Consider the following 14,224-nt stretch of genomic DNA (forward strand, 5'->3'; position numbering starts at 1 on the left):
CTTAGACTATTTTCTTATGTCTTTATACAATGCTGCAAAGTGTTTTTTTATATATATATTTTTACTCTAGACCTGTCTTCAAGACCATTTCCTAGAAGATTTACAAATACTGGTCCAGTTCACTTCATAAAGAGTCTTGAGTGTAGTGTCTAGATTGAGACAAAAAATCTTAAGGATTGTTTACATAGTGATTCAAGCCTTGTCCCACATTGCTAATTCTATTAGGAAGCAAAACACTGCAAAAGCGCTTTGTAAATAGCTGTAAATAGCAGACATGTTGATAGTGTAAAACAAACCATGTAATAAAATAATCTATTTAGATAGGGAGAAATGTTTTTATTCAACAGTACAATAAATGAATGCATACAATTTCTTAACAGACATGGTCATATGAGGATGACTAAAACAAATATTTGAAGAGGGTTTTATGTTATATACAGATGGATAGATAACTAACATATGTATCTGGTTCTTTTTTAAAACATGCAGGATAGCTTCTTCCTCCTTGTTGTGCTTACAGACTTCTACTTAGGGCAACAGATCTCCACTTGACATAAAGATCGTACTCTGACAACAGCATCAAGTCCTTGTCCTTCATTCAACAATTCACCTCTGCTTTGTCATTCATATCGTTTCAACAACTAGAAGCTGTCTACTTGGTTTTGTATGAGGGTGGTGCACGTTATGCATGATTCCTCCTTTTTTTTTTGGTTAGCAGTTACATATATGAGTTTGCTTACATTTAAAAATACAAAAATATATTACCTCTGTAGTTATTCAAGGAAAGCATTTGCACACGTAGTAGCAGTATCAGTATCTGTTACCTTCATTGTGACTTTGTTGTACCCCACACAAGTAACAAGGTCATTTCTATACATGAAATTCAAGTAAACAACATCAGGTCAAACAAAGAAAAAAAAAAAGTAGATATTTGAGGACCTCATGCATAATGCAGTGTGAGAAACAGAAAACAACCATAACAAGTACAAAGGGAAAAAAGCATCATTTAGCTAATTCTTCCATAAAGCATAGGGTGTCTAGTTTTTTCTCAGTTTGGGTCCGGCCCACTGCTCTGTATCCTGTACAGAAGCACATGCATGTTGGTAGGATCGGTTTCCTGAGCATTTTTAAACCATGAACAGAAAACAAAAGGTCTACTTTCAGACAGACTTGAGTGTCCAGGAAACCGCCCTGTTGGGTATCATTTGGTAAAGCTAGAACATTTACTGACCTCTTACATATGTGTCTGTGCAGTCAGCGAAACTGCAAAGACTATTCTTCCACACATAAGGGTGACAATCATAGGAAAGAGTAGGGAAGAAGACACTTGTAAAGTTTTAAAAAATTCACTTGGGTTTCTTTTCTTTACCTGGATGTCGCGATCTGGGACCATATGGCGAATGTGAGGAGAGTCTGTCTTAGATTATCTGTCATTTATGATCGAGAAGAAGGAGACGGGAGCAAAGCTCTACATCTCAAACATTTTACAGATGGCTTAGAAAGAAGCTCCACATAGAAACCTGGTAAGAAGAAGCAAAAGGCTGGGTAGAAAGGCGTTTCTCACAGTTCTCGTTGTTGGGAAGAAGTAGACGATACTGTTACAGTGCAGCATTGTGCATTTTTTTTTTTCTTCCATGTACTGTTTGTACAAAGTTCACTGACACTTCTCTGTGTGAGCATGTCAGGGGAGATGCGTTCCGCTCTCTGCCTTGACATCAGCTTCTCACTTCTTTTTGTTTTTTTGCAGTATACAGTACATTTGAGGATCACAACTTGCATAGTGTAACAGCACAGCACACAAAAGGAACACTACGCATCCTTTTCCCCTGCGTTTCTCGCCTTTATCAGCTTAATAACAAAAGAGCAATTCATAACACGGTGGCCACCAGAAAGCTTTTCTGCAGTCCATCTGTGTTCCAACTGCGTGGGGTCGATGACGGACATTTGTGCCTCTACATCTGACACAGAATAATACTGATAGACAAAACAAAACAAAAACAAATACTGCAGAGATCAGTGCTATGAGTACACATGAGACTTGGAATAGTAGTGACTTTTTTTTTCTTTTTTTTTTTTTTTTTTTTTTTACAATAAGACTGCTGAGTAGTGGGGTTACACATCTAGTACTTTGGCTCAGTAGAAAATAGACTCAATAAGGAATATGTGCACCGAATGCATAAAAGTCTATGGATATACCTCTGTACAAAAGTCAGTTATCTGGTGTGGCATGATTACTAAACTGAGGACACGTCGTCTGTCAGCTACAACTAACTCGTCATTTCAGTTCTAAGTGTTTAGGTGTTTTCAACAACATGTCCTCTGTCTGTCCTGTGCTTAGTGTGTTGGTGAGCGTTGGTGATTGTTTCTACAGTTGTAAAGGGAACTATGATTTTTGTGGGCACCTGCCAGGCTTCTGTCGTCGAGTCTCAGCTCGCCTGGTTGTGTGCACCAATATCTCCCCCATCTTCATCAGTTCAAAATAGCTAGTGGAAACAGTCAGTTTATCTTTAGAAAAAGCCAGCTATGCTAATGGCTTTACCACTTCATCATGTTCCTTTCTTAATGCTGATGGTTGTAGATGTATTGAAAGGAATTTAAAAAAATAAGAAAAATAAAAATTTGTCCATATCTTGTTCGCACAAAGAAGGCCAACATAGTCGAGGTCCGTTACACTTGTTAGGTTCCTATGAAGGAGACAGATGAAATACAACTCCACCCTGCCTTCTCAAGTTCATAGTGCAGGGAGGAGAGATTCAGACACCTGTAGAAACAGGAGCATTTAGGCATTATGTCCCTGAAATAGGCCCTTCTGAGCACCCTTATTTTGTGGTGCGCTGGCAGGTAATGTCTCAGAGTCATACGCTGGCAGAAATATTAACCAGGTCTTGCTGTGTTTGGGGAAAGATGCCTCACTGGTTTCTCACTATTCTTTTGGTTATTAGTGTGCCACAGTCCTTTACTCCTCTCTTTCCTTAGTTGCCAGTTTAGTTCATGGCGTGCTGGCGGATTGTGTGAAAGATCCAGTCCATCTTGGTAGTCCACCCGCCGTGGTGAGCGTCGTTCATTTGCTTCATGAAGTAGTCAAGGGCCTCTTGCTCTGACTTGTCCAGGGCCAGGGTCTTCCTGATGTAAGCAATGTCGTCGAATGACTGCAGCTCGGGCATCCCAGAGCCCAGCATCATGGAGAAGAGGTTGATGAAGAGGTTTGCGTGCTGCCGGATTGCCAGGTACGCTTTGTAACACATCTCCTGAAACCTGAGGGGCAGAAAAAAAAAGATTACCAAAATGGGCCAGAGAAAACAATAACAGACCAGTAGGGTCAAGTGGAAAATTCTGCCATGACGAAGAGATGAAAGCTGAGTCTCATAAGACCATCAAAACAGCTCAACACCTGTTTTAGCTTTATTTGTTTCAGTTAGTCACTGATCATTTTTCCCTCATCCCAAGATAACAAACTCAAGTCAACTGCTGGCATTACCTTTCGAACTCCCTCGTCTTGGTGCACTCTTGAGTTCCTTTGCTAATTACGATCAAGAAGTCCTGTGTAAGCACAAAGGGCACACGTTCTCTCTTGTAGCCAAACTTCTTCTTTTTGTGGTCGAGGAAATGGCCAAAGTCTATGTGGAACAGCTGTGAAAACGAAACAATATAAAAATAAGTAATTTAATCATAGAAGCAAACAGAAAGTATTTATATAAGACATGGAAAGAAATGTTGAATATAATCTTTACCTGTCCATCATCTTTGACCATAATGTTGCTATTGTGTCTGTCCCCTATGCCCAGGATAAATGTTGCTACACAGTAGCCTGCACATGACCGTGTGAACAGATCTATGGCCTGGTCATACCTGAAAAAAAAATTTAACAATAGTAAAATACTTCAGTCTCAGAGAGGATCCAGTGACTGCGTGGACCATTGCGTGGAAAAACTTGTTTAGGTCTTCACATTGGTCATATTATCACCAACAGCACCTCTACACACTACAGGAGACCAGAGAAGCTGTATGAATCACTGTTTGCCACTTACATCTCTCCCTTGTTCTTATCCTTGAGCCACTGATGCAGTGTGTGGCTGTTGAACTGCAGCGCCCCCTTCAGGCCTCCTTTACACTGGATCTGCATGATGGTGTGTGAGCTCCTCACCACCTCAATCAAACCCACACAGTCACCTATCGACAAGCAACCGTATGGCAGCATCCTGTGAAAGGAAGGACAGAGAACATCTAGAGAGGCAGAAAAATGAGGACAGCAGTGATGGACTTCATATTAAATGACCCGAGGTATCTGGCAGGGGATCCCACTAATCTGCATTTGAGCATGGAGTGCAGAACATGAAAGGTCCAGCATCCTTGCTGTCATGGTGAAGTGAAGAGCCTACCTGAGATCAAGGCCTTGGTTCTGCCAGATGTTCTCCATTATCCTAATGATCTGCAGCGTCAGCATGTCCTGCCTCAGATCTACGGAGGCAAAAAGAGACAAGGAGGTGGATGACAGTGAGGTGAATATTAGCTGCTTAGCTGCTCTTTGATCAACTCCATGATGCAGTATGGTGCAGAGCTGTCAAAGTCAGTTTGGTCAGAGATGGTGCAGCAAAGTGCATAAGCAGCTGCAGGAAAGTGTGATTCAAATAACGTGACTTATTCTCTCTGAATTCTGCGTAAAAAGCATAGATGAGGCTGTGTTTGTGTACCACGATATGCCCTGGAGGCTTAGACTGAATTATGCTACATGCTCAGCAAGACCATTCAAGTGTGTGTGTGTGTGTGTGTGTGTGTGTGTGTGTGTGTGTGTGTGTGTGTGTGTGTGAGAGAGAGGCAGAAATTGAGAAGCAGAGACGAAGTAGAGAGATACAAGTAGAAAATACACAGACTCACCATCTCCATTTTTGAAGATGATTTCGTTGTTCTGAAAGAGAAGCTCTGACATCATATCTGGGTTTTCCCAGTTAAGCCATAGAGGTCGCTTGGCTGATGACATCATCCTGCATTCTTCGAGGCTGAAAAAGACAGGGATGTGTTTTAAGAGGACAAAAAGTGACAGAAAAGAAGGCACTAAGTCCTCAGTAATTGTGGCTGCCATTATGAGTCACAATATGTACATAATTTCATCCTAAGATGTGCTCTAAGAGCAGCGAGTACATTATGTCCCTAAATGCACTTTTTCTACACACAAAATCAAGTACATTTTTATTAAACCTGATAGTATTTTAAGCCTTGAAGAAGGAAAGGCAAAAGGAACAGCTGCAGAGGAAATAAACATTAAATGCCAACCATTAAAGAAGAGAGAGTTAGATAAGAGAGTACTGATGTACCGGAGGTTTCCCAGCTGATGTGCTGGATTCAGTGGGGACGTGAAGTTCTGCAGTGCATCCATGTAGTCGGGCCTTCTCATCTGCTCCACCAGAAACTTCATTTGAACCTTAGAGGAGATAAACAAACGGATCACTTATTAATAAGCTGGTGTTGAGCAGCTGGAGGAGTGGGCCAGCCGGGTAAATATGCAGTAAGTGCAGACACCTTACTGCTGCTTTTCGTCAGCAAAATCATTAACCTCTCACAATGAGGTAATGCTGCTTCAAAGAGGGCTTTTGGGTAATGACATGCACCCTCTGGTGGCCATGTTGGAGGCCCACAGCTCTTGGCCTTAACAACTGAAAATAGTTTTAGAGATTTTGAAACTTATGATCTCAAAAACACAGAGTAGACCAGTTTTATGCCGAGCAGATGGACACTGGTCAATTTCCTCAAAGATAGATAGACACATTAGATACATTAAGTCAATTTGCTTGTTAGTTGGCTAGCTAGCTAACTAGCTAATTAGCTAGCTAGCTGACAAAGATCAACTAAAATAATAACCAAATTAGCTTGTGGCTACAATCTTGAAGCCAAGACTTAGATATTAATTTAGCATTGCTTGCTTGCTTGTTCGTTGGCTAAAATAATTTGTTTTTCAGAATATTACAAATAAGACCATTAAATCACATGCCTACAAATTATTTTGATAACGTTAAGTCTTCAGTAGTTTCTGGTGCATTTATTTTTCCATCTGTTCTCCTTTCTATTTTCCCGTGATTTATGAGTAAATTCCAGTATTTTGGTAAATAGTGTCCTGTTGTCTGATCTGCATTCATTGGCACTTGTTTCATGTTAAGCAAACGCGGCATTTCCTCGTCATGAAAACATTTCCAGCAGTTAAGGAGCATAATATTTTACTAAATTATTTTACCTGTAAAGGCTTTTAATGTCAACAAGAAGTGTCCACCTTCATTAATAGCAGCTTAATATCAAGAATGCACAGCAAAGTACAGCTGATTAGAATCAAACTGCACATCAAAGCTGAGTCTTGTTAAAAAAAATTATAATCTTGGAGAAACTGATAACGATGAAAATAATTCTCTGGAAATAAAGATTTTGTCAAATGTACCATCCCAACATTACAGCATTGGTACCGATAATTCACTGATTTCTTTTTTTTTTTTTTTTTTTACCCCATTTTACTCCTGGCTTCATTTGGAACTAAACTTTATTTAAGTACCAGCTTTTATTTTATTATAATTTATTTTCCGTATTAATCTTTGGCTATTACTGTAGGGATGGCTCCAGTTTCTCAAGATGCATTATTCTGGTTTGGTCGAAATATTTTTCTGCAAGCAAACTAAAGGCAGCTCCACTATACTGTGGCATACCTCTGGCCAGATTGGTCCAGATGTTATCAATATTAAACTGAACGAGCCACTGGATCAAAATTAACAGCTGTCTGCCGTTAGATTACCTTCTGTGCCTCATCTTTTTTCTCCTGTTTGAGGAGGTCGGTGAGATTGATGAGTTTCTCCATGGCCTCCACCTGTCTGCTCAAGTGCTTCAGATACATGCCACAGGCCCGGCAGTACGACTCCAGCAGCAGGCCGAATCGCTGGCTCACTGTCTTGTTGTGCATCTCTGACCTGCACACATGCAAGGAAAGGAAAAAAACATTAAGAGTTTGTTTTTTCCCCGAGAGGATAATGTGTACGAGCCTCCATAGACACTCACAGACACCCAAACCGTGACTGACATGTTTTCAGAGAACTTTCAACATGATTTGGGACCAGACAGTTAAGTGACATTCAAACAAGAGTTTAACCTTTCAAGTCACATACAAATAGCTCCAACCTGCTGAAAGCAGACCTTTTTAAATTAACTCACTTCAAATGCCAGAAGAAGAAATGTCCTATCCTCTGATTGGTTAATGCCTTTTTCAGCAGGAAGCGTGCAAGTGGGTTATCAAGGTACTGTTCATACTTTAGAACCTGGACACAGACATAGAAAACAAAGAAATTAGCATAAAAACATCAGATACATCGAGCTGAAACATCAGCCCTCTCTTCACAATAATGCCATAATTCACACTATTTACATGCAGGCAAACATTCACAGTGAGGCCAAATAAAGATGCAACGCACCTGAACTAGTTGAATGAGGTACTGAGAAAGTTTGTCATCAGTTAGGTATTTCTCAAGGCACTTTACGGCAAAATCTCTGATCATTGGATCAGGAAAGTTGCAATCCAGCAACTCCATGGCTTGTTCTGGCTTGATAGCAGGCCAGTCCTTCAGAAGGCAATACATCTGAAATGAAAAACAAACAAGCACTGACTAAAGATACATATTTTCATTTTCATTTTAAACCACCCTTAAGTGCTAGTGTGAGAGTGTGGACTATCTGTGTAAATAGTTGCATTAGTATTACAACCAAGTTGGGCACTTATCTATTATGCCATGTGATTTCCTTCAAAATAAAGGTGTGTCAGCGGTAGAAACCTGAGCTTACCTGTGCAACCTCATCTCTGGAGTTCCATTTCACAGCCAACAGGATCTTGGGAAGGATCTCTGGCATATTGACACAGTCTTGTCTAGAAAAGTTTGGAGAAAAAAAAAATTAATTGGTTTTATCACATCTCGGCAGTATGAAAGTAGAATGACTTTAGACTAAAATATAATGGTTATGATGACAGAATGTTAAAATCTAATCCTAATCGGCCCCTCATACAATCTCAAAACCCCATATAATTGTATGCAACTCCAAACGCATTACCTGTGCCTCCACAGAAAGTCTTTCTCCTGCTCAGTGATTTCAGATAATGGGTCTCTGTTGCACACCTGCCGCAGCTGCTCGTTGTCACCGTCAGTCAGGGGGTTGTCACGTGCCAGTCTGTTACTCTATGACACAGTTTCATAAAATAAACCGAACAATGTCAGCACCACACTGAGTTTTACAGGGACTTGTGTCACACAATGTGAATCAAACAGTGATATCACAACCCTCTCTGTGATGTTAGTGAACTACAATGTGACAGCTGCTCAGAATGAAAATGACATCTCAAGCACATCAATCTGATAAGTGACGCAAAAGGCACAATGAAAAACAAAGGCATGTTAACTTACCAAACCAGTGTGGCAGTAGTTAAAGCCAAGCTCTCTGGATATATTCCAGTTTGCATGGTCCTCGATGGTGGTCATATCAGGGAACTTGACAGGGCAACTGAAATGGTCAAACTCCAGCTCAAGACAAGGGGTTTCCTGCATGTTCAGAAAGGGTTAGAAAGGGAAAGGCCATGCAAAGTAATTACTGTAATCAGAGAAAGGTGCCTGTGACAACCAGTAATTAATTACGTGGGATAAGAAGCTTGGTTGCTTAAATCGAGGCAGCTTAAATCCAGATGTGCAACTCTACAGGTTGTCACCAGCTCAATTAAAACTGGGTCTTGAGGCTTATGCAAGGTCAGCTGTATATGCAAGCATTATAATGTATCATTTATTCTATCTCCTTAATGTTTCATGATCCATTCTGATCCACACAACTGGATGAAATCTTTGATAACCTGTGTATTTTAAATTCTATTATAATTCTTATATCTATAACTAAAACATTTCCATTGTAGATCCAAGGAGAGCAGTGTTACATTTGAAATGAGCCCATTACCTCAATATTTGCTCTGTAAAAAAAAAAAAAAGAAAAAAAAAAGAGACACCACTGCAAACACAGACAGTGAGAGAGCATTATGTTCAGATCGCTGACATTTGCTGTTCACCTTGTTGGGGTTAGAGCCTGTGACGCCAATAGGGTTGAGCAGGTCCTCCAGGCCATGTGGGACAGGCCACAGGTTGAGAGCCATCTTCCCTGCTACTAGTGTGTGGGTGTAGTCAAACAGGTTGATGTTGCCCCAGGCCAGAGGACAGTGTTCCTACAGGAAAATACCAGTAAGATGATGCATATGAAGATGATTAAACATGCAACAGCTCAGGGCTATGAAACAGACAGGTGCAGCGCAGAACACAAGAAGTTGTTTATTCTTATGCCAACATTAACCGACTGTTTAACTGCTCTGACTCATTAAACAAACATTAATTTAAATGACGACATTGAATCTTAACATTTAGATTCTTAAAGTAACATTTCGTGTTATAATCGTTAGGATTTTCATGAAATCATAGGCCATTTTTGATACTAGTTGTGGTAAACATATTTTCCGCATTAGACATTAAAATAATATAAAAGATACAGCTAATACTAAACAAACAATTCTTTCGACTGCTGCTTCACATTAAAAGCTTTTCACTGGGGGGCCTTTATTGTGAAGCAGTCACAGGAAACACATTCATCAAATATGCATCAACAATGCATAACAAGTTACTTTTCTTTTCAACACTTTTTTAGATCGGTCTCAAATTGGAGTAATGGTGAGAAATGGTTGGTTGGGAGTATTGTAACAAAAACAACCAACCACAGTGAGCTCTTAGCCATCAGCTGAAGAGCTGCAGGCGACAGGCTTCACACCTCCATCTCCTCACCAAGATAACCAACTTTACCATGTCCTGCTGTTGTGTGGAAAACCACTTGCACCATGCACACCATGAAATCATATCGTAGTTGCTAATGGCATGATGGAAAAAGGCCAATTACTGATGGACTTCTTTATTATCATAATGTGAGTTTGTTTGGCTGAACTATAAACAGATACACCATTAAAGAATGATGTCACCAAATCAACCAAGATAGAAGTCTTAAGCATTATAACTTTAATTAAGCATTTCAGCATTTCCCTGCTAACCTCTTTAGCTCCCTTCCTCCCTTTCACAGAGCAGATGGAGAGGCAGAGTCGGGCAGCACGGGGGATGTCTGGAATGTACATGTCGTAGTTAAGCCACTCATTCCACCTAGAATGAACAGGGAAACAACCATTACCATTATTAATACTATTACTGTCGCAAATCTGAGTGAAACCCCGGAGCATAAAACACTATTCTTTATTGTGTACTACCTGGGGTTCGAACAGGGTACCCGCTGGGTGTTGACATTGTCACACAACTGCTCTCCACCATGGTATATCCCAGTCCTGACATAGATCTAAAGCAGTCACAAAGACAAGAAGTGTATATATTCATCCATTCAGTTATAAAAGGTATCTTTCACTGCATTTCTGAATGCATGAAGTGAAGAACACCGTCTTCAGATAACCTCCAAGGTACTGGAGATTTAAGACTTTAGTCAGAATTTATTTTAGTCAAACCAGAACAAAGCAGAGAAATCTTTAAAGAAAAAAGACAAGGTAGTCACTGCACCGCATTGATGTACATTTGTACCTTGTCAATGTCTCTGATATTGACATTGACGTAAGTGGCGCACAGTATCCTGATCCTCAGCGTTCCATTGATAGTCCACAGAGACTTGGTGGCTGTTTCCCCATTCATGTAAGGTGTTGCTGTGGATATTCGCCTTGCATATGACGGCATGGTGAAGTTGTCCATGGGCAGCTGGGAATACAGGCTGTCTTTTGCCATTAGCATCAAATTGGGCATCCGTCCCAGCATGATACAGCTGCGCACATACTGTTGAGGACAGACAAAAATGACATTTTGAAGTAGCTGTGACTGTGACATTTTGAAACCATTGATTCTGTTTGACATTTTCAAGGCATTCAAACAATAACTAGGTTTATCAACATGTAAATTATTGGATTTTACAATTACATCTCAGGAATAAATGAAACATTCAGCACTTTGTACTTAATATCCCGTGATATGTATGGTGTGTTCCTGAAGCAGCACATTTTACAGGCAGCATATTTTCATGAATGTCAAGTCCATTTGAATTGGATGATAATTTGACGTGAAGTGGATCTCTCCCCCCTTGAAGTACAATAGCATCAGATGCAGCTAAGCTAAGATTAAATTAGATTACCTTGTACTGACTCAGAGGGTATTTCTCCAGTAAGTACTCGTCACAGCCACAGACTTTGAGGATGTACTTTCCCTGATACTCCTGCACACACATCTTTAACTGCTCCTGGGAGAGTAGCATGCTGCGCGTCTTCTTACGGATGGCTTCTGCAATCACCTGCTCCGGCACAAAGTCATGGTTGATCTTCAGGGTATACTTCTGTTTGTCATTGCTGGGTGACACAATAACCCAAATGACCACAATGATTTGACCTTAGGGAAAAAAAAGTAAATATCACATTTTAAAAACAACAGGTTCAGAGAAAGTGCAAACCAAAAAATTTGAATGATTGTAAAATACATGATGATATTTCCATTGCAGTGAGCATGTGCTGTTCAGACCCCATAGTAAAATGTCTTACCTTTGTCTAGCTTGTTATAGATGTGTCTGGGAAGTTCAGCTGAGGATTCTACATTAGGAGGGTACACGTATAAAGCTCTACTGTGGGGTCCGTTACTGTCTCTGAGGTCCACGGAGTCTTTGCAAACATTTAAAATATTCCTTCTGAAGTCCTGCACTTCTGGGTCTTTCACCAAATCAAACTCACATATAGGCATTCCAATAGCAAAACCTACAAGGAAAAAATTGTGATTAATAAATAATGCATTTTTCATAACATGTGAAATAATACAGTGCAATTACATCATAACACAAAATATGCTGTGACCAGTTAAACCCAAAGGTATTATGTTAATCCTCCTCACTGTGGGTAATGACATTGCCAAGGCCAACGGCTGGTACAGTACATTACTGTATAGTGCAGTAGGTTGTGTTGTAACTGCATAAGAAGCCAAGAATCATACCTATCTCTCTGTTGAGAATTTTCTCTTCTCTGTTGCCTACTGGCTCAATAACTTTGAGGAAGGCCTGGAAGAGCCTAAGATCGCACAACCTCCTGGTCTCATCGTAAAACTCCTCTCGCTCTGCCTCCTGGGTGACACTGACAAAGATGTAGGAGCTCTCCTCCTGCAGCAGATGGTAAAGAGGGTACTTCCTGGCTTCTTTGAAAAGCTCATGCTTGACTGTGATCAGTGTGGCCTCCCGGAGGCACTCCAATGTGAGAATCATGCCATTTGGCAGAAGGCAGTCCACTAGGATGCTGGGGGGCATCAAGTGCATCCCCCATAGTTCTCCTGAGGAGGGCCTGGGAGGCATGGTTGTGCCAGCAAATCTGCTCTTTTCAGAGTCTGGTAATTATCAGATGAGTGATGTCAACCAACTGTGAGAAAGAAGGAACATAATTATATAAGAACCACTGACTTATGTACACTCACACAAACTGTGGTAAATATCTGACTTCAGTGATGGTAGAGTTGCATATGAACACAATATAAAAATGTTAAATACGCAATCCTGAGGGTATCCCAATTTAACATGGGTTTCCAAAAGTTATTTTTACAAGGTCTGTAATTACAGTACAGGGGGGAATGTCTATAGGACCACTGGATATTGCTTTAGTGTTTTTAAGCTCACTACACTGCTATCACGTAGAGGTACTTTGGTTCAGTTTGACAGATAGTAGCATCACATTTATGACAACTCTAACAATGTGTCCTTCCGCAAATAAGACTGTCATTGCGTTTATTATAATATCAGCACATAAGCTAATGACAACATAACATGTCATGGCATTAAGCAGAAAAAAATCTTTCGCTTTACAAAGTTCGTGTAAAACTAACTCATGCTAGGTCGAAGAGAGGGGTAATGAACCGACAAATGCCCAGTGGTGTCGAATGAAAGGACTTCAAAAATCATGTAAACAAACTTGTTAGCTTACAAGCATTCCCCACTCATTAGTTAAGTGTGGCTAACAAGGCTAAGGTTTAGCTTTTAGCCCCGGCTTTACCGTCACCTCGACTCGTCGGTGTTGTGCTGCTGCTTGGTGGGTTAACATTAGGTGTTATTTCTTGGCTAGCTAGCCTGCCATGCTAGCCAGGTTCACTAAGCAGATCAATGTCATTTGAAATATGAAAACCTCGAGTCATACACAAGCTAATGTTTGTCTGGCGGTTCTACAATATAGGGGTGCGACCAGACAGTTTGTCGTGTGAGTAACTGGATAGCTGTTTCGATTGACAGTAAAAGCGAACACACAAAACATGGGATAAAAACAAATATAACGCTACCTGTGTCAGTTAGCTGACGCCAACCGGTTAGCCCCGATGCCAGCCAGCACAATCATTAGCAGCGGCTAGCTGAGTAAATCCCATTCGTGCCCGCTCCTGAAGTCCCAACCAGTGGTGCTAGGCTAGCTCTACCCCTAGTTCATCCAAACAATGACACTAAGGGGTCGGGACAGTCCCGCTTTTTAAGGAAAAAAAGACGTCCCTATCTCCCGGTGATGTTGTCAATCCGCTGCAGTGGAATAGCTGTATAATACTTCATGATGGTCCTCATCGTGCTGTCCAGAAAACACACTGCACAGTTTGGTAGCACGCTAGCTCCACACAACTAGCCTGCTCGAAGACTGCTAGCAGGCTCATCACCACGGACCGCCCTCCCACACAGTGCGTCCAGCTGGTGGAGAGGGCTGTTTGTCATGAGATGAGAAAGGGGAATTAACGGGAAGCCGCTTGTTCACTGTTTTCTGCGATGGGAATTGAAATGTTACTGAAGAAATTCCTCTCAAGAGCACACGAGGGAAAACAGAGCCAAAGTTGTTGAGTTGGTGCGGACGGTCATATGCAGAGCCCAGAGCAAATTCCTTCTGCAGCATGTGCGTGGTTGAATGGATGCCCCAGCTCTTTCAAACATATCCTGTGATATTGGAAAGTGCTCCTGTGGTGTTTGTGTCCTATGAATATATACAGTACCGCAGGTAAAGCAGCATTCTGTGGTAATATATCACAGAACCTGTTGTACTGTACCATAGATTTACCTCTGAGGTAACTAACCCCTGGCATAATACCACTGAGCCTGTGGGGCAGTCCTGTGATAAACATCCCCAAACATTACACAAGCCTCT

The 14,224-nt window shown here is 41.0% G+C and overlaps 1 protein-coding gene across 1 annotated transcript; it reads right to left on the reverse strand.

Annotated features, from left to right (window-relative positions):
• Positions 1-315: 315 nt before the first annotated feature.
• On the reverse strand, positions 316-14,071 carry LOC139628947 (phosphatidylinositol 4,5-bisphosphate 3-kinase catalytic subunit alpha isoform). The gene is made up of 21 exons (XM_071491170.1): positions 13,386-14,071; positions 12,063-12,478; positions 11,621-11,830; positions 11,221-11,471; positions 10,623-10,868; positions 10,301-10,386; positions 10,091-10,196; positions 9,071-9,223; positions 8,424-8,558; positions 8,074-8,198; positions 7,810-7,891; positions 7,443-7,607; positions 7,186-7,289; positions 6,773-6,944; positions 5,313-5,419; positions 4,876-4,997; positions 4,380-4,458; positions 4,029-4,199; positions 3,732-3,849; positions 3,479-3,630; positions 316-3,255 (listed from the first exon to the last, which is right to left on the reverse strand). The coding sequence occupies exons 2-21, from the start codon at positions 12,412-12,414 to the stop codon at positions 2,985-2,987; spliced, it is 3,207 nt and encodes a 1,068-aa protein (XP_071347271.1). The 5' UTR covers positions 12,415-12,478; positions 13,386-14,071; the 3' UTR covers positions 316-2,984.
• Positions 14,072-14,224: the final 153 nt, after the last annotated feature.

Source organism: Trachinotus anak, unplaced genomic scaffold, assembly GCF_046630095.1.
Source record: "Trachinotus anak isolate AG129_WGS33_773 ecotype Australia unplaced genomic scaffold, CSIRO_AGI_Tana_v1 ptg000012l, whole genome shotgun sequence".
NCBI lineage: Eukaryota > Metazoa > Chordata > Actinopteri > Carangiformes > Carangidae > Trachinotus > Trachinotus anak.

What these genes read in the sequence shown, in the direction of transcription:
- LOC139628947 (XM_071491170.1), bottom strand. Translation starts at nt 12,414, where the DNA reads ATGCCTCCCAGGCCCTCCTCAGGAGAACTATGGGGGATGCACTTGATG. An exon ending in TTCTTCTTCTGGCATTTGAA is followed by an intron (nt 6,945 to 7,185) that starts GTGAGTTAATTT and finishes GCATGTGTGCAG; the next exon opens with GTCAGAGATGCACAACAAGA. An exon ending in AAGACGAGGGAGTTCGAAAG is followed by an intron (nt 3,256 to 3,478) that starts GTAATGCCAGCA and finishes TCTGCCCCTCAG; the next exon opens with GTTTCAGGAGATGTGTTACA.